The sequence below is a fragment of the Mirounga angustirostris genome, unplaced genomic scaffold (genome assembly GCF_029215605.1).
Source record: "Mirounga angustirostris isolate CCGP_5_RB_7025 unplaced genomic scaffold, mMirAng1.0.hap1 SCAF_10, whole genome shotgun sequence".
Classification (NCBI taxonomy): Eukaryota; Metazoa; Chordata; class Mammalia; order Carnivora; family Phocidae; genus Mirounga; species Mirounga angustirostris.
The window spans coordinates 52,339,086-52,365,391 of record NW_026991718.1 but is presented as its reverse complement, the minus strand read 5'-3'; the positions used below and the strand labels follow the sequence as shown (position 1 = coordinate 52,365,391).

Sequence of the window (26,306 nt, the reverse complement as noted above, 5' to 3'; positions counted from 1 at the left end):
CATACTAAGGCAGCTTTTCCCTCAATTCAGCCTGCTGTGTTTTCTACCAATGGAAATTCTGTCTACGTTCTGGAACTTGGTTCTTTTATTAGTTTTCAGCATTATGACTACTTTTTTGGGGGAAGGGGGAGAGAGGGAGAGGGAGAGAGAAAATCTTAAGCAGGCTCCACGCCCAGTGCAGAGCCCAAAGTGGGGCTCGTTCTCACAACCCTCAGATCATGAGTTGAGCCGAAATCAAGTCAGACACTTAATCTAGTGAGCCACCCAGGCACCCCTAACCAGATACCATTTTTAAGCCAGAAATGGTTTAGTTTCTTTTAACAAGATAAAAATCCAGTAAAGATAGTTTCAAATATTTCACAAAAAGCTAAGCCATTTTAGAGTATTTTTATAAGCATTCTCCTCATTTACTTCTGTATAAAAAAAGTAAATAAATTAAATGAGGGAAAATGAACTGCTTCATACATTATGCAAAGAAGGAACCATGAGAAATAAAGAACAAACATTAAAATATCCCTGGATAAAATCCACGTGTACAGAGGATGATTCAGGATGTTATAAATAACTCATATGAGGTAAAGCAAACATTGCAATGTTTATATATCAGTCTCCAAAAAAGGGGCATATTTTATTAATCCTCAAGTTCCTTAGCAGATTAATAATAAAAGCTTGGTATATATTATCAATAAGTCCAACTGCTGGGCCCAAAGAAAATTCTAATTATTTTAAGGTGAGTTTGCTTCTTTTTCATCTGATTCATCATCCATAACCTAAAACCAAGAAAAAAAAAAAGAATTTAAGAATTAAGAAAAAGATTAGAAATTGCTATTTTCCTGATTATACCATTACTTGCTTACCTGAAATACTCTACTCTATAATAATGCATGTCAATCCAGTAAGGCCAAGTCTATCAACAGCCCCCAAAACACAAGTTTGTCTCATAATCTGGCAAATTTAATATTGCAAATTAATTAAGTACTGGTCTCTTTTTCTTGTCCCAAAAAAATTTTCCAGTACCAGAGTCTCAGCTGGACACTGACTATAACAATTAATTAATTGGTATTTCCTAGCCACAAGACTAATATGATTAACTTTTTTTTCCCAAAAATATTCTATTTACTTAAATATATTCTTAGGAGCTACACCAAACTTTTATAAAAATATATTATTAGAAAAATGAATCCCTAAGAAAAGTAAAGAAAATATCATACTAGCAACTAATTGTTTTGGTCTTACTCAGATAAAAATTCATTTTAAACCTTAGAAAAATGTGAGGACCTTCATTTCTAATAAGTTAAATTATTAGAAAAATACTAATGAATACCTGATTTAAAAAGGAAAAGATTAATCTTTTTTTTAATGATTTATTCATTTGAGAAAGAAAGCATGTGTGGGGGGGGTGAGGGGGTTGGGGGAGGGGCCGAGGGAGAGACTCTCAAGCAGACTCCCAGCTGAGCATGGAGCCCATGCCAGGCTCGATCTCATGACACCAAGATCAGACTTGAGCCAAAACCAAGAGTCGGACGTGTAACCAACTACACCACCCAGGTGCCCCAAGATTAGTATCTTTTCATGAGTTAATATATTACTCAGAAAATAAAGAATTGTCCTTCGGAGAGGAAAAAAGTTATATAAACTCATGAATTTTTTTTTTCAACATACCTACTACAATTAAACACCAATTCAAGTTTATAACCTGACTACCAATTCATCACCCCACCCTGGACAAGTGAACAAATGTTCCTTTGTCAATCCACCAAAGTGTCAAGTAATGCAATTCTTTAAAGAGGCATATAAGGCATAGAGAAGATTATGAAACAAAAATAAGTTTGTTTCTTTAAATCTGGAAGAATTTGGTTCTGATCTGAGATATCATGGAAAAATAATTCCCCCATATTTTCTCTTTTGAGTTGAGTAAAAATAGATATTTCCTTCTAAGGAATTGATATTTTTATAATTAATCTCAGCAACATACAATCCAAAGAATTTTGTCAATCAATTCCTATTTTAGGCAGAATATTCCTAAATTTGGAAACATTCTTCCAAATACTTATTTAATACAAAGAATGTACACAACATGTTCAACACACAGGGCTAAGTGTTGCAGAGGAACACAAAGACCTGGATATAATGACAAGTCTTTCAAGGAACTTACCCATAAACATAAATCTGAAACAGACACAATGAAAGAGGCTTTGGACCGAAGCAGAGCCTAAGTCCACGGAGAAGACCAATAAGGCTTTCAAAGAGAAGATGCCATGTATTGTACTGAAAGGACAGATTTTAGTACTACCCAGAGATGAGTGGTTCTCAAAGGAGCTGAGGAGATTCCCTCGCCCTAAAGGCACAGAATGATCTGAAGAGTTTTTTCAAATTTCTCATTTCCATACATTCTTTTTTCCTCCTTGATAATCTCCTTCCATAAGGCCAAGCCTCTTGGTTGAGAATTGCTGCAGTGAAGGTCACTATTTACTGCTGAGATGGATCTGTGCTATATTCCTGAGGTACCTTGGGGCAGAAAAAATGCTGCTATCAGGCTAGAACTCCGCTCAGTACTCTGTCTTACTGCACAACAAAGTATGATTTCTCGATGAGTTTCTTGCCTGGATGAGTATGATGCAGTGGAGCTCTTCCACTGAGGACTTCCAACTCTCATCTATGAAATTCATGTTTTGAATCCCCTTTTCATAATTTTTCTACAATCAGAGCAGCAGTATGACCTCTGAGTCTCCATTTCCTTATGTACAAAATGGGGAACAACTTACTCAATACTGTGTTGTGAGAAGATTAAAGGAGTAATGTTTGTAAGAAGGCCTGGCAAATAGTAGGTATTCATAACACTAAAGTAGATTCTAAAATAAGGAGTCTTCAGTCTGATAATAATTGTAACACTGAGATCCAGCCCCTGAAGAATATGTCAGGTCATGAATTTCTTCTTTTTATCCCCAAATACTGAGTTTAATATTGAATCTCAATTGTCATATAATATTGGCATACCTGTTCTACACCCTCTACTTCTGGAATATAAAATTGCAGCATGTTCTGAATTCCATTTTTCAGAGTAATGATTGAACTGGGGCAGCTGGTACAAGAACCTTGGAGTTTCAGCTGTACAATGCCATCTTCAAAGCCTTTATAGATAACGTCTCCTCCATCTTCCTGCACAGTTGGCCTGTGGTCACAGAATATTTGTTATGTATGTAAAAGAACTGAAGTTTCCATCAAAAATATTTAAAACAACTCAGGGCTTAGATTTATATTGGTAAAATTCACAAAGTTAGAGCTACTTATACAATAGAGAATGAGAAATATAGCTAGTCTCATTTGTAACTTTTTAAAAATTTTCAGCTAAAATGCCAAAATTCATTCATACAAATATTTGCTTCACTTATTATATTTAATTCTGCTTATTAATAATCTTTTTAGGGATTTAAGATCTCAAATGTCCTAATAATTACAGCAATTACCTAAGATAATACCCATTTCTTTTGAATGAACAGAGACCGACTAATATGACACATGCTGGCTTTTTTTTTTTGCCAGATAAACTTTGCATCGAAATATAACATTAATACAGAAAAATGCACAAATCACGTATGATCAATTAAATGAATTTTTACAAAGTGAACACACATTTGTCCCAGGCCAAGACACAAAGCTAGCACCCCAGAAGTCCCCCTTGTGCCTCCTGGCAACCAAAGGTAACCATTTCCTAATTGCTATTACCATTGATTAGTTCTGCCTGTTTTGTAACTTTATGATTTATAAATATAAATTCCATTTAAAAAACATATAGCATTTACTCTTTTGTATTTGGCTTATTTTGCTCTTTATGAGATTCTTCCACATCATCACATAGTGTTCCATTAAGTGAAAATGCCAGATTTTATCCCTGTTGTTGTGGATGGACTTTTGGGTTAAAATCAGATTTTGGCTTTTACAAACAGTGCAGCTATGGAGATTCTTGCAGATGTCTTTTGGCATATATATATATATGACTATTGGAAATGAGCATGGAATTGCTGGATCAAGAATGTACATATATTCACATTTAGTAGATACAAACAGTTGCCCTCTGCCCAGGTTATCATACTCTAGCCTCACACCAAAATCAGCAAAATGACCCACGGGAAGGCTTCATGAGCTTCCCTCCTCCATAGGATCTTGTGTGCTTTGGCAGCTCTCTACTGTTTACAAACAAACAAAAAATTCATTGTATTTTATTGTATTTCTGGGAGTTCTCACAAGGACCATTGGTCCGCTACAAGCAAAAGTGGAAGCCTGTGGTTCTTTTTTTTTTTTTTTTTTAAAGATTTTATTTATTTGACAGAGAGAGACACAGCGAGAGAGGGAACACAAGCAGGGGGAGTGGGAGAGGGAGAAGCAGGCTCCCTGCTCTGCAGGGAGCCCGATGCGGACTCGATCCCAGGACCCTGGGATCATGACCTGAGCCGAAGGCAGGCGCCCAAAAGTGGAAGCCTGTGGTTCTCCACTCATTTAAATTTATTCTTTATGGGCAATAGCCTGAAAAAAAGTACTTCTCTTCTCACAATCTACCCAAACACTGTTTAACTCATTTTTTCATTTTAAGAAATTTGGTATTATAACAGTATCAAACCTAGACAGTGTCTGTGAAAGATAAACTCCTTCACTATGTTTAGACAGACTGTCTTAAAATTTTGAGTGAATATACAGAATGTACAGGCTTTAAATTCAACTGCCATGGTTACCTATTACGGTTTACATTCACTTCTACTTATTTATTCGAGCTTTTTTTCCTCACAGACAACTAAAAGTATACTGCTATAATGAAAATTGCCTCTGCAGTATATTTGATTTTGGGCAGAATGATGAGCACATACCGTATTCTAGTATCTAACAATTCCTTAATCATTGCCACAACTTCATCATCTTCTTCAGATCCTAGAAACAATTACAAATAAAATAAATCAATGGTAGAAATTTTATATCCATGCAAATACAAGTATTAAAACAGGATGATTTTAACTTAATGTCTCATTAAAAAAAAAATAAAAGCATAGAACATGTAACTTGGTATGGTGATGTAAGGGAAATGGAAATGATAGTTGGGAAGATGGAAAGATCATTCGATTCTCTGAAGAAAAACTTTTTTTTTTTTAAGATTTATTTGAGGGAGGGAGAGAGAAGGTGCGCATGCACGGGAGAGAGGGGCAGAGGGAGAGGGAAAGAGAGTTCAAGCAGACTCCACACTGACTGCGGAGCCCGATATTGGGCTCAATCCCATGACACTGAGATCACAACCTGAGCCGAGGCCAAGAGTCTGTTGCTCAACTAACTGTGCCACTCAGGCACCCCTTGATTCGCTGAAGAAAAATTAAGGAGCACTGGTCAACTCAACACTTGGCAATAAAGGTGAGTAACTGACATAACCTGATCTACTAATGATGTCAGGGTTTGAATTTTTTTGGTTTGTAAACTTTCATCATCCTCGAGGACTGAGAAATGGTAGAGAAAAAAAATTGCCTGGATTCTGATGGAAAGTGTGAGACACAAAGGCACACCTACTTTGTAAGTTAACTTACATTTTTAATTTTTCAATTTAGTGGTTTTCAAAATGACAACTATACTAAATATAGATATAAGCCTTATGGAAATTTTCAAAATGTTAAAAAATCAGTTTTTTCATTTTGTGTCATTTTTGTTTTTCTTTTACTTTATAAGGTTATATACTGATCTTCATCAATACCTTTTTTATGGGTTTAAAAATTTTTTTGAGAAATTTACCTTTAGGAAAACTAAAAATTAGATAATTCAAATTATACTATAATACATACTAGAGTTCTGACAACAATGTAACAATTATCAATATTAAATTATATTAACTTTGAGTCTTTTTTAATAAAAGAAAGAAAATATAATAAAATTAAAATCTCTTATGTCAAGACACCTGGGTGGCTCAGTCAGTTGAGCATTGGACTCTTGGTTTCAGCTCAAGTCATGATCTCATGGGTCATGAGATCGAGCCCACATCAGGCTCCACACTCAGCAAGGAGTCTGCTTGAAAGATTCTCTCCCTCTGCCCCTCCCCACACATGTGAGTGTGCATGCTCTCACTCTAAAATAAATAAACAGGGCGCCTGGGTGGCTCAGTTGGTTAAGCGACTGCCTTTGGCTCAGGTCATGATCCTGGAGTCCCGGGATCGAGTCCCGCATCGGGCTCCCTGCTCAGCAGGGAGTCTGCTTCTCCCTCTCACCCTCCCCCCTCTCATGCTCTCTTTCTCTATCTCATTCTCTCTCAAATAAATAAATAAAATCTTTTAAAAATAAATAAATAAAATAAAATAAACAAATCTTTAAAAAAAAATTCTCTTATGCCAGCAAACCTAAGTTCCATTCCCCACTATCATTCCATAAACAACCACTATCATAGTTTAGCATATATCTTTCCAGTACATTTGCATTAAATTTACATGTGCAAACTTACAGAGATAACATACACACACTGTTCTATATCTTTTTTCTATTTAATATATCTAAAAGGCCTTTCCATATCAGCATATATAGATATGCCTCAATTTTTAAAATAGGTACACAGTAATTGTATGGATTTTTTTTTCATTTAGCTAATTTCTCAATTATTTCAGTTGTTTCCAGTTTGTTACTATTTCTAACAATCTGAAGCATACATGCTTCCGTGTACTTTTGCAACATCTGAAATATTTCTCACATATCTACATATCTATGAGATAAATTCCTAGTGGTGGAATATTTGGGTCAACAGGCTTGCGTATTTTTTACTCTGGGGAGGTGTAGTCAAGTGGCTCTACAAACATTCTGTCAATTCTATGTATATACCCACCAAGAACAAATATAATTGAGATATTATTTCAAGTTTGCATAAATAGTATATATGTAAAAGTATATAAATAAATGTACCCTTCAATTTTCCTTAATCAGTTAATATTTTCTTTTATATCTTTTCAAATTGGTATCTCCAAATCTAGTTCATTCTTTTTAACTGCTGATATATTTTAAAAATATTTCAATGAACATGCTTCATGTATTGTTTTGTGTACATTTACAGGACTCACTGAGGGTATATATCTAGAAGTGGAATTGTTCATCTAAAGACTATACAAATTTTTGTGTGTACATGCATATGTACATGTAAACACACATGGCAATATCGTTATACTAGGGGAAAGAAAAACTTCATCAACAACAAATCGTAATAGTCACAGCTAATACTAAGTTCCATATGCAGTGACTCTTCCAAGTGCTTTATACAAAGTAACTTATTCAAAAGGTACAAAAAGTACAAACCACAAAGGAAAGGATGAATATATGTGACTACATGAAAAAGAAAATGTCTGTGCTTGCTTCAACAGCATAAATACTAAAACTGGAATGAAACAGAGAATATTAACATGGCCTCTGAGAAAAGTTTACATGCAAATTCGTGAAAATTTAAACAACTGGAAAAAGAAAAATTTCTAAATGACAAAAATCCTATAGTGAGAAGATAAGGAATGGTTAGGGAGAAGTTCTTTGCAATGAATATACCTAACAAAGGATTAATACCCAGAATATTTTTCAAAAACCTGCTGAAGTCAATACCAAAAAATAAATAAATAAATAAATAAATAAACACACACAACTCAATTTTTAAACAATGGGTAAAGATTATGAACAGGAAATTTACTGACAAGAAAAATAATGACCAGTAAACATATGAAAACCTTCAGTCTCCGTGCTAATCAAGGAACTGCAATTAAAACAGGGTACCATTTATACTTAACATACTGGTTTTAAAAAAAAAGTAAAAGACACCAAGTGATGATAAAGATATAAGAAAGTTCAAATTCTTATATCCTGCTAATCTGCATGTAAATTAAAACAATTTACAATACAGCAATTCTGTTTTTAGGAATATACCCTAAAGAAATTCTCCACATACCCACAGAGACTTGTACAAGGATGCCCACTGTAGCAATGTTTGTAATAGAAATGAGCACAAACAATTCACTTGACCATAAGGAACAAATTCACTCACTGTAGTTTATTCATATAACAATACTATCTAGCACTTAAATAAACTAGAATGACATTTTTTTCAAAATGGTTGTATTTCAAAATATTATGCTCAGTGAAAAATGGCAAGTTGCATATAACACACATTATTTAAAGTTTAAAAAACCAATACCATATATTCCCCGCAGAGACTTACACGTGTAGTAAAAGTTTAAAAACAAACCAGGTTTACATACATCTCTGGAAATAGAAAGGGGAAAGCAGTGGATGGAGGTTGTGAGGTCTTGGCTGTATCTTTAATGTTCTATTTAAAAAGGGTCTCGGGGGCTTGGGTGGCTCAGTCCGTTAAAGCGTCTGCCTTCGGCTCTGGTCATGCTCCTGGAGTCCTGGGACTGAGTCCCACATCGGGCTCCCTTTAGCAGGGAGTCTACTTCTCCCTCTGCCCTTCACCCTGCTCGTGATCTCTCTCACTCACTCTCTCTCTCAAGTAAATAAAATCTTAAAAAAAAATAAAAATGGGTCTCAGGCAATTACCGCAAAAAATTAACATCTGTTAACTCTGAGAGGAGAGCAAATTGGTATACATCATATTATTTTCTGTATGTCTGAAAATTTTTATAATTGAAACACATCAGTTTTGTATAATATATTCAATTTATGCACAACTTTTCAAAAATGATGAATAAAACTAGTATATGTGAAGTCTTGTTCCCTCTGGAGTTGGTTCCAGATCTAAACAATGATAAAAATCTATATTATCATGACCTCCAAAATCAAGACAAATGCGAAGAAAGTAGAAAAGTTTTTTTTTAATTAAAATAAATATTAATTATCCAACACAGTACCTGCTTCTCCTGAAGATGTTTCCTCAGTAACTAAGGGTAAGCCAGAAGCAAAGAAATCCATGATTGTTGCATAAATATCTGGTTTCAGTAAATTCCAGTCTAACTCTTCACTTTCCTGTAAATATTTAAAGGAAAATGCTACATTTCTAATCAAGAGCAAAGACTAATACAAAATAATACTTTGTATCTTTTAAGAATCTTTTCCTATATATATCCTATACTGTGTAACAACAGCACTCATTTATGGAGAAGACCTATCAATTCCAGTCCTTAACAGATCTGGTTTATATTCGGAAGATATAATCTTAGAACATTCCTCATACATTCCTCCATTCATTCATCAAACTTATGTTAAATGCACCATGCCTTGTACAGGGGATACCACAATGATTAAAAGATACTTTTTCATGAGGTGAAGAGAGTTAAAACACTGAGTGAATTCGGTGAGAATGATAAAGAGACTTCCCATTCCTTTAAAGAAAATAGGATAGAGTTGCTTGATCAAATATACAGGACATCCCACAAGTATCCAAAAAATTCAACTCCTCGGGCGCCTGGGTGGCTCAGTCGTTGAGCGTCTGCCTTCAGCTCAGGTCATGATCCCAGGGTCCTGGGATCGAGTCCCACATCAGGCTCCCTGCTCGGCAAAAAAAAGCCTGCTTCTCCCTCTCCCATTCCCCCTGCTTGTGTTCCTGCTCTCGCTGTCTCTCTCTCTGTCAAATAAATAAATAAAATCTTTAAAAAAAAAAAAAAATTCAACTCCTATATTACTTAAGAGTACTAAAGAAATCCAATGACACAACTGTAGAACCAAAACATGTAACATGTCTTATCTATGGTGGTAGTGCTAGACTTGTGGACCTCCAAAAAGCCTGGTATCCTTAAGAAAGAATCCATACCTATGTCACCTCTATGTCTGGCCAACTAGTTGATTCCATCAAAAAAAGGCACGATTACTAAATACCTAAATAGTACTAATATCCAAAAAGAGAAAGGGAACATGTTTTCTTTTAGTTTTATATATATATATATATTTTTAAAGATTTTACTTATTTGACAGAGAGAGAAAGAGAGCATAAGCAGGGGGAGTGGCAGGCAGAGGCAGAGGGAGAAGCAGGCTCCCCGCAGAGCAGGAGGAGCCCGATGCGGGACTCGATCCCAGGACCCCAGGATCATGACCTGAGCCGGAGGCAGTCGCTTAACGGACTGAGCCACCCAGGGGCCCCTCTTTAAGTTTTTTAAAGGAGAGCTCTTTAGGAGGAAAGACTATTAGATGTAGTCCATTTAGACTCTCAGGAGGCTGTTAGCTAGGGGCTATGCTTAAATACTATTTAAAAATGAGTCTACATAAATAAAAGGGGCTAATTTTGTCATGGATTAAGAACCAATCTAGGGGCGCCTGGGTGGCTCAGTTGGTTGAGCATCTGCCTCTTGATTTCAGCTCAGGTCATGATCTCAGGGTTCTGGGATCGAGCCCCACATCAGGCTCCTTGCTCAGCATGGAGTCTGCTTGAGACTCTCTCTCTCTGCTTGCACGCACTCTCTCTCTCTCTCAAATAAATTGAAATCTTTAAAAAAAAACAAATTTAGACATGGTATACAGAAGACAAGATAAATGGGCACTGCTATGAATACGAGAGCAAAACTAGTGAGTTGCCTTAGTGACTGGGAATGGGAACTGGCTCTGGATAACATTTTAATAACTTATTTGGAAGATGGATCAGAGGGCTACTTCAGATCATCAGTAAATAGTGGGCTCTACTGAGTAGGGAAATATTGGTAATAAAAAAAGAAAAATATTCTGAAGTTGTCTGAATGAGAAAAAAAGGCAGTACATAAGTTTCAAATACATTTACTCATTTAGAAAAAAATAACACAGGTGCCTGGCTGGCTCAATCAGTACAGCATCTGACTCTTGATCTTGGGGTTGTGAGTTCAAACCCCACATTGGGCGTAGAGCTTACTTAAAAAAAATATTGGAATTATCAAAGTTATTTCAAAGAATAGAAAACTATCCTTGGGGTGCCTGGGTTCGTTAAGCAACTGCCTTTGGCTCAGGTCATGATCCCAGGGTCCTGGGATCGAGCCCCACATCAGGCTCCCTGCCCTGCAGGAAGCCTGCTTTTCCCTCTCCTACTCCCCCTGCTTGTGTTCCCTCTCTCGCTGTGTCTCTCTCTGTCAAATAAATAAATAAAATCTTAAAAAAAAAAAAAAAAGGAAAGAAAATTATCCTTACTCTGCAAAAGAAATAAATTATTCACTTTAAATAAATAAATAACAAATTATGCATAAGGAAGTCTCTGAATCATCAATTACAAATCAGGAAGGAAATAGGCAATAGGTGAAGATATCAGGTAGATGACATAGTCCATAAGAAAGGTAACTGAAAGGGGCGCCTGGGTGGTTCAGTCATTAAGCATCTGCCTTCAGCTCAGGTCATGATCCCAGGGTCCTGGGATTGAGCCCCGCATCGGGCTCCCTGCTCTGCGGGAAGCCTGCTTCTCCCTCTCCCACTCCCCCTGCTTGTGTTCCCTCTCTCGCTGTGTCTCTCTCTCTGTCAAATAAATAAAGTCTTTAAAAAAAAAAAAGGTAACTGAAAGAAAACAAATCTACTATTCTGCCTATTAAATTTCAATACATGCCCTAATTTAAATTATTACTTATTAGTTATGTCACTTCACTTAAGAAAAAATAGTGGGGCTGGAGAAATTCCAAAAAGAGTAATTAAATTATGAATGAGAAAGGAAATGAAAGATGACTTACCAAAATCAAAGAAAAAAACAACTCTGTAAGATAGAATCACATTTTCATCTAAAAAAAATGTTTATATGCCATAGGCTGTATATAAAAGGACTAAAAAAAGAACTTGTTAAAATAAATACATAATTTGCCATTTGTAAAATGAAGACACGAATACCTAGTTTAAATAATTAAATTAGGTAATATATGTAAAGCACTTCTGCTATGTAAATGCCATACCAGACAAGTTGGAAATATTAAACAAGAGCAGATCCTCCCCCCACCCTCAAAAAATATCAAAGAAAGCAAACTGAAGAAAACCAAAGATATATCAGATGTCTCTAAACTGGTAAACATGAGGGATCTGTCAGCATGGGTTTACTCACCACAATCCTTTTGGCAGAAACCCCTTAAAGCCTGAAAATTCAGTCTATGAAATTGTTTCCTTCTATAAAAATTTCTTGAAGTGCACACTATGTGCTAGGCATCGTTCTAGGTGAACTTAATAAGTCGGACAATCTCTAGCTTTATGGAGTGTACATTCCAATGTAGGAAAGACACATAATAAAAATAAACCAAAAAAAAAAAAAGTGACTAAGTGATAAGTGCAATGAAGACAATAAACAGGGTAATGAGCTCCTGGAGGGACAGCCACTTCAACCGATATGGGCAAGAAAGGGCTTTGTGAGAATTTAGAGCCAATAACACTTTAAACAACAGGAAAAAAACTTTTACAACTGGTATATCTGCAAGAACAACTATGGCCACCAGGAATGCCACCACAGAGGAAAACTAATTCTCCTCCACACACAGATAGCTACAAGAGCATACTGGACTTTTCTAACAGGTCACTAACCCAGTCCACTTTTATCAGTCCTATCAGTGCATCAAGAACTCAGAGTAATCCTTTCAAATTGCTTAAGAGAATTACATGAAAACTTTGGATTTTTTTTTTTAAGACTTTATTCATACATTTGAGAAAGAAAGAGTGAGCGAGCGAGAGAGCACAAGCTGGAGGAGGGGTAAAGGGGGAGGGAGAAGCAGGCTCCCTGCTGAGCACAGAGCCTGACACAGAGCTCGATCCCAGGACCCTGGGATCAGGACCTGAGCTGAAGGCAGCCGCTTAACCAACTGAGCCACCCAGGTGCCCCGAAAACTTTGGATTTTGACATAATATTGAACAAGTGATCAAGTTCAGTGTATACGTATCAATTAACAGACCTAAAAGTATACATAGTTCAAATTTAAACAGTTCATTTCTAATTAATCTAGTAGACTTAAAAATGAAACCGCCTTTCCTAGCAGATATGAGGTGTTGGAATGGGTAACATAGTTAGATCAACTTTCTGACATTTAGAGGTTAACCAAGTGCTGCAGAACGACACAGTCCCCTGCTCTTATCTTTCAGCAGATGGGCCATGATGAAAGAGCCCCCTTTAAAGGAGATTTATATTCATCTGTTGGTCAAATACATAAGCATATAGTTTGATTATTTGTTTGCTTTGCTTTTTACTCTATCATTTTAAATTAAGAACTAGTAAAAATATCAAAACCACCAATAAAGTCTCAATTATGAAAGAAAAAAAAAAGAATTAGTAAAAATAACACTTGGAGCCTAAATTCTAGTTCTGCCCAGTTTGAGTCATGGCCCTGCTGTAGGGCAGATACATAACCCTGGACACAATCCTGCACTTAAGCCTCTGAAGCTCAAGTTTTTCTCTTCTGAAAAATGAGGGATTTGGACTATAGTTAATTTCAACTTGAAAATTCTATTTAATAACTAACTTGAGAAATGTGAAAAGTAAACTTAGAGATTTTTAATAACAATATGTATAAAATATATCAAAAAAGGAAATTCTAGAGCGGCGCCTGGGTGGCTCAGTTGGTTAAGCGACTGCCTTCGGCTCAGGTCATGATCCTGGAGTCCCGGGATCGAGTCCCACATCGGGCTCCCTGCTCAGCAGGGGGTCTGCTTCTTCCTCTGACCCTCTTCCCTCTCGTGCTCTCTGTCTCTCATTCTCTCTCTCTCAAATAAATAAATAAAATCTTTAAAAAAAAAAAAAAGGAAATTCTAGAAAGGGATGTTGGACTCGGAAAAAAACTAAAAGAACTTCATACATTATTTTACATAATCCTATGTTTACCTTTGTAACAGTGATGAAATCTGGTCCAAAAAAGACACTTTTTACTCCTTCAATTCTAAATAACTGCCTGTGAATAAATAAGAAATAAGAGATAATAAAATGCATTATTACAGAAAAGTTTAAACATATACAAAGGTGGACAGAAAAGTAAAAGAACCTTTACATATCCATCACCAGCATCAACAATTCATGGCCAACAATTATCAACTCATGGCCAATCTTGTTTCATCCTCTTACCCTACGATCTAGCAATCCCACTCTTAGGTATTTACCTAAGAGAATTGAAAACATGCTCCACAAAGATGCATCCATGAATCTTTACAGCAGCTTTATTTATAAAAGCCAAAAAGAATATCTGGAAATGCCCATCAACTAGTGAATAACTGAACAGACCGTGTGTACCCATACAATGCAGGGCTACTCAACAATAAAAAAAGAATAAACTAACGGTACATGCAAAAACAAGGAGGACTCTCAAAAGCATTATGCTAAATGAAAGAAGCCAAAACACAAAAGACTATATGGGGGCATTTATATGAAACCCTAAAAATGTAAAACTGTGGTGGCAGAAAGCTCAATAGTTACCAGGGTGATAGATGTGTTAACTAACTTTACTGTGGTAAGCACTTTGTAAAGCATATGTATATCAAATCAGCACACTGTATACCTTAAACTTATATAATGTTTTACATCAGTTATATCTCAACAAAGTTGGAATTCTTTGCCATGAAACAAAACAGTTACCAGGGTATGGAAGTGAAGCAAGAAGATTGAATGCAAAGAGAAATGAGGGATTTCTGCAGTAATAAAAATGTTCTGTATTTTTATTTTAGTGATGGTTACTGTATATTTATCAAAATATATACAGTATATATTTGTAGATGTGTGTATTTATCATATTTATCATGTATATATTTATCTGTCTATATTTATCGAAACTCTGTATATATTTATCAAAACTCTGCACTATACACTTAAAATTGGTGGATTTCATTTCATGTACATTATACCTCAACTAATTTTTAAAATCCTCTAAGAGGAGGAGGGGAGGATTATAATTTGAAAAGCCCCTACAAGGGATTTTGAAATGCATCTTCCTTTCCCAATCACTGATATATGTAACATACAAGAGCAATTTCCTTTTTCCCTCACCCCTTTTTAGGAATAAAAGCTAACATACTCCAAAAAAGGTTTACCTCTTCTTTGTCTATCATTGCATGAGTGTTACCGGAATTACTATTTTGAAATTATTTAGGAATTTGTCTGAAACGATGTCATCTGGGTCCTCTAATTCAATATTAAATTTACAAGAAGTTACAAGGTACTTGGTTGCATAATATGATCCAATAAACCCAAGCACAGACCTATAAGTAGGTCCCTTGATTGGCTCTGTGCATCTGTACTGTTAGCAAAGCTTTTTTCTTCAAATGAAAGGACGATGCAAAAGAATCAACCTGATCTTTGGGTCATGTCATGGGGACTGCTTTAGGCTAGAGTTCACAGGTTCTGTGCTTTAAGAAGGAAAACGCTGAAAAGGAGTTTCAAACATTATTATACATGCTTTGCCATTTAGGTTACTTTCCTTGGGACAATTTCAACTTCTACAATGTCCAAAATAAAATATGATATCCAGCATTGAACACATATCCCAAACATAGTCTGACTTATTCAGAATACAAGGACTGTTACCTCTATTGAGCTAGATACTGTGACTCTGTTGAAGTTTGACTGATTTTGAGTACAGCAACATATCCAACATAATGAACTAAGAAGTCAGATTCTTCCATCCCACAACTGAGCTATTCATTTTAAACATTTAAATAATAAGCCTTAATATTTATTCCTGTTAGATTTTACCTTACTTGCTTTAAACTATCATGTCGGCCTAATGAAACCTTTAAACATTTCTCTGAATTTTGCCATCTAACATAGAAGCAATTCCTCCCATCTGGAAACTGATAATCTTATCATCATTAGTGTGTCGCAGATAAAGTATTGAATAAATATGCCAACTACAGAGATATTACAGATACTACAGAGCCCTTGTGTATGTCACTAGAGACAGATTTACACTCTGCTTAAATTTTTCTGTCTTGTCCAGAAGGATGGTAAGAAATAGGTCAAATGCCTCTCTGAAGTAAGATACACTACTGTTCATTCATTCAATTACTCATTCATTCAACAAATTTTTGAAAACTCACTGAATATTGACACTGTACTAAGCACTAGAGATACAATGATGAGCAAGACAGACAGGTTTCTGTTTTCAGGAAGCTTTACATTTTGGCTTACAGTAAAAACATTCTCTGTTAAAACAACAAAAACAAGATTAGTTTTGCTTGACTGAAGATAATAAATTCTGTGAGTCCAGGAAATAGGCTACTTTCAAAAGACTAATTTGAAAAGGGCTTTTGCCAACTAAACATCTGACAGAAATAATCTCCAACTCATCTGTAACTGAGCAGTTTTTTTTATTTTTATATTCTTTTAAATACAAAATACATAAATTCATTCTTGATGTAAACATTTCAAACTATTCATATAAAGTGAAAATGCCTCTTGACCACCCCTCCCCCAAATCCACTGTTATCGGTTGGGTGTACATTCTTCCAGACCTTTATGTTAGTGTTTTTTTATGTTTTTTGTTTTTATATAGATAATCATATTGTACTCAGTGTTCTACAACATACTTTCTTCAATTAATAGTTTTTTATTTTTTTCTAAAAGGGGGAGAGAAAAAGAAGGGGGTGGAGGGACAGAGGGAGAGAGAGGGAGAATCTTTTTTTTTTTTTAAGATTTTACTTATTTATTTGACAGAGAGAGAGACAGCGAGAACAGGAGCACAAGAAGGGGGAGTGGGAGAGAAGCAGGCCTCCTGCCGAGCAGGGAGCCCGACGAGGGGCTCGATCCCAGGACCCCGGGACCGTGACCTGAGCCGAAGGCAGACACTTAACGACTGAGCCACCCAGGCGCCTGGGAGAGAGTATCTTAAGCAGGTTCCACACCCACTGCAGAGCCTGATGCAGGGCTCAATCTCACAACCCTGAGATCATGACCTGACCGGAAATCAAGAGTCGGACGCTTAACCGACTGAGCCACCCAGGCGCCCCAAAAGTGTGTCGTAGAGGTCAGTCTATGACAGCAAATGAGGGTTATCCTCATCCTTTTTTAATATCTAAGACTATGGACAAACAAAGTTTATTGAATTCTTCCTACTGATGAGTATTTAGGTTGTTTCCAACTTGTTACCACTACCAACAAGGCTTGTATCACCATGTATATGTATGTGGATGTTCTGTAAGGCAGTGTTTTTCAACTCCACTAGTAGCTTGTAAAATCAATTAGGTATTGACCTGGATTTTTATCTAATATAATAAAACAGAATAGAATAAAGAGAATTAGAAAGGAAATAAGAATGTTTTACACAGGGTCAAAACTGTCCCATCGAATACGTGTGCATGTATCTATCTACCTACCTATGTATGTGTATGAACTGGGTTGTAATATAAAAGGTTTCTTACTGCAGCCTGTAAAAAAAAAAAAGTGTGAAAAACAAATGCTCTAGGGCATACTGTGAGAAGTGGCATGTGTAGGTCAAAGGAAATGTGCATTTTTATTAATGAGAAATTTAAAAAGGGGCGTTTGGGTGGCTCGGTCAGTTAAGCGGCCAACTCTTGATCTCAGCTTAGGTCTCAATCTCCGGGTCCTGAGTTCAAGCCCCACACTGGGCTCCATGTTAGACATGGAGCCTACTAAAAAAAAAAAAAAATTAAATTAAAAAATTAAAAAAACATTCCTGCAATAAGTGTATTATTTCTCGCTCTTCTAAGTGTGACATATAAAACATCTGTGTGTATAGAAGTAGTTATCTAAGCTTTACTTTCTAAATACCCCTGGCAATCAGCATCAAGCTTAGGTTACCAAAAATTTAAACTGATGTAGACTGACTCTAATACTTATTATAAATAATTTCTCTAGCTATCATTACAAAGAAATTCATTCCAGGGGCGCCTGGATGGCTCAGTCATTGGGCGTCTGCCTTTGGCTCCGGTCATGATCCCAGGGTCCTGGGATCAAGCCCTGCATCGGGCTCCCTGCTTAGCAGGAAGCCTGCTTCTCCCTCTCCCGCTCCCCCTGCTTGTGTTCCCTCTCTCACTGTGTCTCTGTCAAATAAATAAAATCTTTAAAAAAAAAAAAAGAAATTCATTCCAATAATTTTGTTTGTCCTATATCATGACATATATCTAACATGTCTTTAGTGAATTTAAAAATTGTCTCTGATTTGTTTTTAAAAAATCATGCCAAATCTAATAACTATTATTATTTATGGTTCTGAGTGGAATATTTTAGAAACTGCTCCATTTTGGCACATCGAAAAAAATTCAACGACCCTTAAGAAAAAAATGAACAAGTTTTCACTGTTTTTTATAAATAGTTTTAAAGATTTAGAATGGAAATTTATCCTATTTTCATTTTGATGAATTTTTTTTAAAGTAAAAATATAAAGTCTTCTTTAGTCCTGCCATAGATCTCTCAAATACATTACTTTTCAGGACAAGGGTTTCCTGATATCAACTGTTATTTTTCTTTTATCTCTTATCTGAAAAGAAAGCATTCTTTACATTGAGAACAGTGCAATGCACATAAAAATGCAATCATTAAACGAGGCTGCCTTACCCCCAAAGTCAGTTATTTATGTTTCTTGGTAAAAGCAAATGAGAAATAGTAATATACCTAGCCAGAGGGGAGCGAAATGCTGCAGCTGGTGTGGGAAAATCCATGGTCCTTGTCTCAAGAACTGGTTTTCCTGGAATAAACTTTAAACTGTTGGGATTGGGGGTATCTTGTGTTTGAATAAACATGTGTCTCACTGAAAGAGAAAAAAGAAGAAAGAATGTTATTCCAAAAAAACAGTAGTTAAGCTTATGGACTATGAAGTGCTCATTTTCAAAGAAACAAGATGTAAGAAAAAAGAAAATAAGGCTTTGTTGCTCAAGCTGATGAAATAATTTTTAAAGACAACAAAAAAGGGGCACCTGGGTGGCTCAGTTGGTTAAGCATCTGCCTTTGGCTCAGGTCATGATCCCAGGGTCCTGGGATCAAGTCCTGCATAAGCAGGAAGCCTGCTTCTCTCTCTCCCTCTGCCCCTCCCACCCTGCTCGTGCTCTCTCTCTCATGCTCTCTCTCTCTCTCAAATAAATAAAATCTTAAAAAAATAAAATAGTTATACCTCCAACAAATAAATTCCTCTGAAAAATCTATGTTACATGGGAACAAGTTTTCAGATGGAACTATTAAAGGAAGGCCTGCCACCAATTTCTGTAAACATAAAGACAACAAGGTTCTTTTAACTTTGGATATGACCAATCATTTCTTGAAGCCTTTCTTAATAATTTATTGGTAATCAAAATCTCCACACACATTAAGCATTCTACCACAGTATCTGAAGAATTAAATCTGGCATTTTTCTACTCAGTCCATTTCTGTAAAACTATATATGCAGAAAGAAAAGGTTTTTTAAAAAAAATGTTTTATTTATTTATTCATGAGAGTCAGAGAGAGAGAGAGGCAGAGGCAGAGGGAGAAGCAAGCCCCCCGCCCAGCAGGAAGCCCAACGCAGGACTCGATCCCAGGACCCCGGGATCATGACCAGAGCCAAAGGCAGACGCTCAACCATCTGAGCCACCCAGGCGCCCAAGAAAAGGTTTTAGAAATACTTGAAGGTAAAAACTGTAAATGTGGGGTGTCTGGCTGGCTCAGTGGGAAGAGCATGCAACTTTTGATCTCAGGGTCGTGAGTTCGAGCTCCACGTTGGGTGTAGAGATTACTAAAAAAATAAATAAATAAAAACTTAAAAACTACAAGTACAAAAAAAATTGAAAGCATAATCTCTATATATTGTCTGAAGTAGAAAATATATGACATCACAACATAAACTTTCTCTTTTGACAATGAACAAAGCTATTTCAAAATAGTAATTTGACTAGGTATTAACAAAATCATTTCAATTATAGTCTAAGCTGGGCTCAATTAGGTATTTCAAAGATGACGCCCAGGTCCATCATCCAGAAAGATGCCCCTGAAAGTGTCATAAGGGTTATAACAAAATAGAATGATCTAAAATAATTCTTCCCATTATGCTTGGTACTAATAAGTAGTAGATTAATAGGGAGGCAGAAGCTTCCCCCAAAATATACATTAATGGTCCTTAAAGTCAATATCAAAGACTAAGATCAGTGGGTTTCCAATTTGAAAAACCTGATGACCACATGATTCCATACCACAGTATTTAAAAGTCCAATTAAAGTAGCTTAACATGCTAACTCAATATTTATGCCTAAATTTTTATTCTGTGATTCAAGGAGCCAGGCAAGGTTTTCCTCTTTTTGCCCCGGTATACAGAAGAGGTAAGGTCTTGATCCAACTCATGTGGTTAGCCAGAGTCAGCCAGCTACCAGAATATGGCCACGAACTGTTCAGTGTAGTGATGGAAATGGGAGAGGGTCCAAGAGCTGAATCCAAACTCTTATATATAGATCCATAAGCACACACAGGCAGACATTTACACACAAACACACAGAGACAGCTCTCAAGGTTCCCTAGCCACAGGACACTGGTCACATTTCAATAATTTTCAAATTCTATCTTCATACCTACTTCCAATATTAATGAAAATAAAAGCGTGTAACATCAACAAAATCGTCAACAAAGCCCATAACTAATTAATTTGGACCCCAAAGAAAGAAAAACTACATTGAAAGTACTATTTTCTAATGCTTGGACAAAAGCTAGAAATTTACTGATTTTAGGTATATTCTTTTTTTTCATTTTTATTTTTTTAAGATTTTACTTATTTATTCCAGAGAGAGAGAGAGAGCGAGCACGAGCAGGGGAGGGGCAGAGGAAGAGGGAGAAGCAGACTCCCTGCTGAGTAGAGAGCCCAATGGGGGGCTCAATCCCAGGACCCCAGGATCATGACCTAAGGTGAAGGCAGACGCTTAACCAACTGAGCCACCCAGGTGCCCTTTTTAGGTGTATTCTTTTTTTTTTTAAAGATTTTATTTATTTATTTGACAGAGAGAGATAGCGAGAGCAGGAACACAAGCAGGGGGAGTGGGAGAGGGAGAAGCAGGCTTCCTGCCGAGCAGGGAGCCCGATGTGGGACTCGATCCCAGCACCCTGGGATCATGACCTGAGCCGAAGGCAGACGCTTAACGACTGAGCCACCCAGGCGCCCTTTAGGTGTATTCTTAATAAAATAAGGAAGCCAGCAGCTTAAAATACTTATGATTTTTGAAACAAACCTATTTGTAACTTCTTTTTGTAATATTTTCATTTGAGAAATCATTTGAGCAATGTTCCAGAAGATGTGTTATTCAAAATACTGAGATTTCATAGATCTATTGGACACTATACTCAGGAGAGAGAGAGAGAGAGAGCGCACACATGAGCGAGCACATGCAAGTGGGGGAGGGGCAGACTCCCCACTGAGTGAGGTGCCCAATGATGTGGGGCTCATGGGGCTTGATCCCAGGACCCTGGAGATCACGACCTGAGCTGAAACCAAGAGTCAGATGTTCAAACTGAGCCACCCAGGTACCCCTGTGCTGCAGATTCTTGAAACTAATGCCAATATTTGTAAGCAAATAATTATAGTAAATGTTATGTTATGACACAGAAAAATGCTATGTTCTTTTTATACCCCTGAACAGAAAATATACAAATTCTTGGGGCACCTGGATGGCTCAATCGGTTAAGCATCCGCCTTCGGCTCAGGTCATGATCCTGGGGTCCTGGGACTGAGTCCTGCATTGGGCTCCCTGCTCCGCGGGAAGCCTGCTTCTCCCTCTCCCTCTGCCTGCCACTCTGCCTACTTGTGCTCTCTCTCTGTCAAATAAATAAATAATCTTTAAAAAAAAAGAAAATATAAATTCTTATCTTTTATGATCCACCAAACTGTATTTAAGCACAGTTTCAATAGCTTCTGAAACATAATTTATTCTAAAAGGTGAAATTTTGGGGTGCCTCGGTGGCTCAGTTGGTTAAGCGACTGCCTTTGGCTCAGGTCATGATCCTGGAGTCCTGGGATTGAGTCCCACATGGGGGGGGGGGTCCCTGCTCAGTGGGGAGTCTGCTTCTCCCTCTGACCCTCCCCCCTCTCATGTGCTCGCTCTCTAATAAAATCTTTTTAAAAAAATTTAAAAAAAAATAAAAGGTGAAATTTTACCTGTGTTATATAAGGTTGTAGGCAGTAGGAAAAGTGGTCTTTGTACGAACTGATGCAGAAGCTGTTTCTTAATGATGTATGGATTCATCATAGGACAGAATCTACATTTAAAAACAAATAAAAATGATATTTCAAGAGATAATCTTTTAAGCTCAGTTTCTACTTCATATATATATATATGCATATATATGTGTGTGTATACATATATATAATAATGAAAACAACAAAGCTTAATTTCATTCTCCATCCACATTATGTCCATTTCCTTAGGCAAGCAATATCTGCAAACAATTTATTTATTTATTTTTTATTTATTTATTTATTTTTTATTTATTTGAGTGAGAGAGAATGAGAGATAGCACGAGAGGTAAGAGGGTCAGAGGGAGAAGCAGACTCCCTGCTGAGCAGGGAGCCTGATGTGGGACTCGATCCCAGAACTCCAGGATCATGACCTGAGCCGAAGGCAGTCGCTTAACCAACTGAGCCACCCAGGCGCCCTCTGCAAACAATTTAAAAACAAGAGCTCAGTGGGCGCCTGGGTGGTTCAGTAGTTAAGCAACTGCCTTCAGCTCAGGTCAGGGTCCCAGGGTCCTAGTACTGAGTCCCGCATCAGGCTCCCTGCTGGGCGGGGAGCCTGCTTCTCCCTCTCCCACTACTCCCTGCTTATATTCCCTCTCTCACTGTGTCTCTCTCTGTCAAATAAATAAATAAAATCTTTAAAAAAAAAACACACAAGATCTCAAGTGGAAATTTATAGCCTTGATAACCGAGTGTACCAGTGTAAGAAACAGAAATGCAACTAAATTTGTGATTTACAACCTGCATTCCCAGACTCTTAGCTATGCATGAAGGATGCAAAGAACTACCAACTGTTTCTTTTCTTCTTTCTAAATTAAAAAAAAACTAGGTAATAGAGTCACACAGTTCAAAATTCGAAGGGAACAAAATTAAATACTGTGAAGTCCCTCCCTTTTCTGTCTCTACCACCATGTCTCCCTGGTAAGAGAGAACCAATACTACCTGTTTTTTGTGTGTGTGTGTTTTTTTAAGATTTTTTATTTATTTATTTGACAGAGACAGAGACAGCGAGAGAGGGAACACAAGCAGGGGGAGCAGGAGAGGGACAAGCAGGCTTCCTGCTGAGCAGGGAGCCTGACGCAGGGCTCGATCCCAGGACCCTGGGATCATGACCTGAGCTGAAGGCAGACGCTTAACGACTGAGCCACCCAGGCGCCCCAATACTACCTGTTTTGAAAGGTATTTCAATACTTCAAAAAGTCTAACAGAAAGTGTACTATTCCCCTCCAACCTGCTAAAGAAGCCAACAATCTATATATGCTTTTTGATTGGAAACCTCTTAAGCCAGTGTTTGTAACTTTGGTTATTTCACTGTAATAGAGAAGTACTGATTGGCTATTTTTTTCATGGGCTTTGACAAATTAAAAATGACAGGAGAAGGGAAAAATAAATATTATTAGAAAAGGAAAAAAAACTTCAGTAGTGAAAAATTTTAGAAATCGGATGCAAGTTACTTTAAAATCCAGGTTACTTTTTGTTTGTTTGTTTTTTAAGTAGGCTCCACACCCAGCATGGAGCCCAATGCTGGGCTTGAACTCAGGACCCTGAGATCAAGACCTGAGCTGAGATCAAGAGCCAGATACTTAACCAACTGAGCCACCCAGGCACCCCCAAATCCAGTTTACTTTAAAATATATTGCTACCATTACAATTCTCATTTTGCATAAGTTGCTGAAGAATTTTAAATATGTGTATGATCACTTAAACTTTCTCTGATTACTTTTATCTGCAAACTCACTAAGGAAAAGGAGCATCTTCATTTCTGTGACCCTCAGCAGCTAGGATGGCCTCAGTTCCTCATCTCAAAGAATATTCACAGCTACCTCAAAGATTGGGCCAAAGAAGGACCCAGATACTCCATGTAAAGTGCTTAAATCAGTGCCAAGCACTTGTACCAAATGTTAGCTAGCATTATTATGATGTGATAGGTGCCCAATAATGAATTACTGAATGAAGTTTAAGGTTTGGGGTGAAAACATTTTTATCTATAGCTCACTGCCTAAATCTTTTTTTTTTTTTTTTAAAGATTTTATTTATTTATTTGAGACAGAGAGAATGAGAGAGAGCATGAGAGGGAGGAGGGTCAGAGGGAGAAGCAGACTCCCTGCTGAGCAGGGAGCCCGATGCGGGACTCGATCCCGGGACTCCAGGATCATGACCTGAGCCGAAGGCAGTCGCTCAACCAACTGAGCCACCCAGGCGCCCACTGCCTAAATCTTGACTACACTGGAATATGGAAATACAATGAAGACCAGTATTCTTGTCCCTTCAGCCCAGGGAAAAAGCAACAGAATGCATGAATACGGTGGGAGATGGGTTTAACGTGACAAAACCGTAAAGGTTAATAGTAAAATTATTCCAGTAAGACATCTATCCAAACATAACAGAGGGGGCCAGGAGGTGACTAACAAAAAAATCCTCCAGCAAACTTAATGCATTTACACTTCAAGGGCATTATTAACACTAAAACTCCTTAATATTCACTAGGTGAAACCTTGTTAGGCCCTGTTGTTCCTTTGTTCCAGAAGCAAAATCAAGGTACAACACCTACTTAAGTCATCATTCCTTTTCACCTAACCAACGTTGTGGACAGATGTCACTGGGAGGTCAAACTCAAAGGCAGGTTGCACAGAAGAGGAAAAAAACAAGAGAAGAGAGTGGGTTTAGGTGATGGGGAGGAAGTCTAGGGGTCTGGATTCTCATCAGAGCTCCACCACTTAGAAGCTGTGTGACCTCATGCAGGTCACGTCCCCTTTCTGGGCCCACTGGGAAAATGAGGAAATGAGATGAGGTACCCACTCCCATTCCGTAGACATTCTGATTTGTGTTTAAAAAGCAGAGGGAGGGAATGCACGTGATAGAAGGGCTGGAGGGGCCACACGATTCTAAAAACAGCTCCTCCGTGGAGTCTCTGCGGGCCTCCCCACCGTAGGCACTCAGGCGCCGGGTTTCGGAGCCTGGGACGGGGCGCTGCAGATCCCGCCCGAACTGGGGGCGCAGAGCCGCCTCATGGATAGCCGCCCACCGCAGGGCGAAATCCCCAACGGCGGGGACCCGGGGGACCCAAAGGCTCGGTCGGGGTGCCTCTCCCCGCCCCCACGGGGCGGGGGTGGCGACCGCTCTGCTAAGCCCAGCGGCACCCCCGTGCGGAGCTCCTAGCTCGTCACCTACCGCCTACGCAGCCCCGCGGCAGCAGCCGCAGCTCCCCAGCCCAGCCGGGCCGCCGCTGCCATCTTAGTCCCAGGGCGCCGCAGTGGGGCGGCTCTCCCCCTTCGCCGAGCGGCGGAAGCCCCGCGCAGGCGCAGGCGCTGGCAGGCCGGGAGCAGGACAGGCTCCGCGGAGAGCGCACCCTGCCGGCCGCGGGCGGCGCGGCTATACGGGCGAGCCGCAGGAGCTGGGCCGCGGCTGCCGAGCACCTTCGCGCACCTACACAGTAAGCCTGCGCCAGGGCGGGGAGAAGTCCCGGAGACGCCTGCGCAGGCGCCCTCGGTGAGGCACGCGGCACTGGGCGCGCACGCGGAGCCCGGCGTCACCCTTCCTTCTTGATGGCTGCTGTGCTTACAGGGACGGAGGCCTGCAGGTGGAATGATGTTTCCCACCCAGAAACCGGCCACAGGGCCGCTCGGAGGATCCTGCTCACCCTCAGGGCCCGGCTCAATGGCGGCCTCAAAAGACTCCCTGGAGCATCCCCTTGGAAGAGTTCTGGCCTTTTCCAGCAAGATGCCTGCCCTTCTACCATGGGGCTGAGGCAGATCTGTCTTATCCTTCTGTTAGGCTGGGCTTAGAGAGCCTGTCATCTTGGACCGAGCCCCACGGAGCACTCACCTACTGCGGTGCTGCCCTTTGCTGTATAAGCATGAGTGTTTGACTAGTTTCCAGTGCAAAGTACAAAAGCCCCTTAACTCCTCTCCCAGAACTTTTCTTGAGTATTCCGCTTTCTCTAGGACAACGGTTCTCAAGATGTGGACTGGGGGGCAGCAACAGATGGGAACACATTGGAAAGGCAAATTAGCAGGGCCCGCCTTAAACCTACTGAATCAGTCTCTGAAGATGGGGTCTAGTAATTCGTTTTGGGTGTGTTTTTTTTTTTTTTTTTAAGATTTTATTTATTTGACAGAGAGAGACACAGCGAGAGAGGGAACACAAGCAGGGGGAGTGGCAGAGGGAGAAGCAGGCTTCCCGCGGAGCAGGGAGCCCGATGCGGGGCTCGATCCCAGGACCCTGGGACCATGACCTGAGGCGAAGGCAGATGCTTAACGA

General features: G+C 38.6%; 1 protein-coding gene and 1 non-coding gene across 3 annotated transcripts; one reads left to right on the top strand and one right to left on the bottom strand.

The window, feature by feature from the left end:
- Positions 1 to 372: 372 nt before the first annotated feature.
- On the bottom strand, positions 373 to 25,476 carry NFU1 (NFU1 iron-sulfur cluster scaffold). Of its 2 annotated transcripts, XM_045884857.3 has the most exons (8): positions 25,218 to 25,476; positions 21,969 to 22,069; positions 18,476 to 18,611; positions 13,742 to 13,808; positions 8,859 to 8,973; positions 4,863 to 4,923; positions 2,998 to 3,172; positions 373 to 770 (listed from the first exon to the last, which is right to left on the bottom strand). In XM_045884857.3, exons 1-8 carry the CDS (start codon positions 25,277 to 25,279, stop codon positions 726 to 728), a joined length of 762 nt encoding a protein of 253 aa, XP_045740813.1. In that variant the 5' UTR covers positions 25,280 to 25,476; the 3' UTR covers positions 373 to 725. The 2 variants fall into 2 exon arrangements, with proteins under 2 accessions (XP_045740813.1, XP_045740814.1); XM_045884858.3 differs by lacking the exon at positions 21,969 to 22,069 and having other exon boundaries at positions 25,218 to 25,370.
- On the top strand, positions 7,355 to 7,461 carry LOC123852187 (U6 spliceosomal RNA). Its single transcript, XR_006792804.1, has one exon. It is a non-coding gene; the product is annotated as a U6 spliceosomal RNA (small nuclear RNA).
- Positions 25,477 to 26,306: the final 830 nt, after the last annotated feature.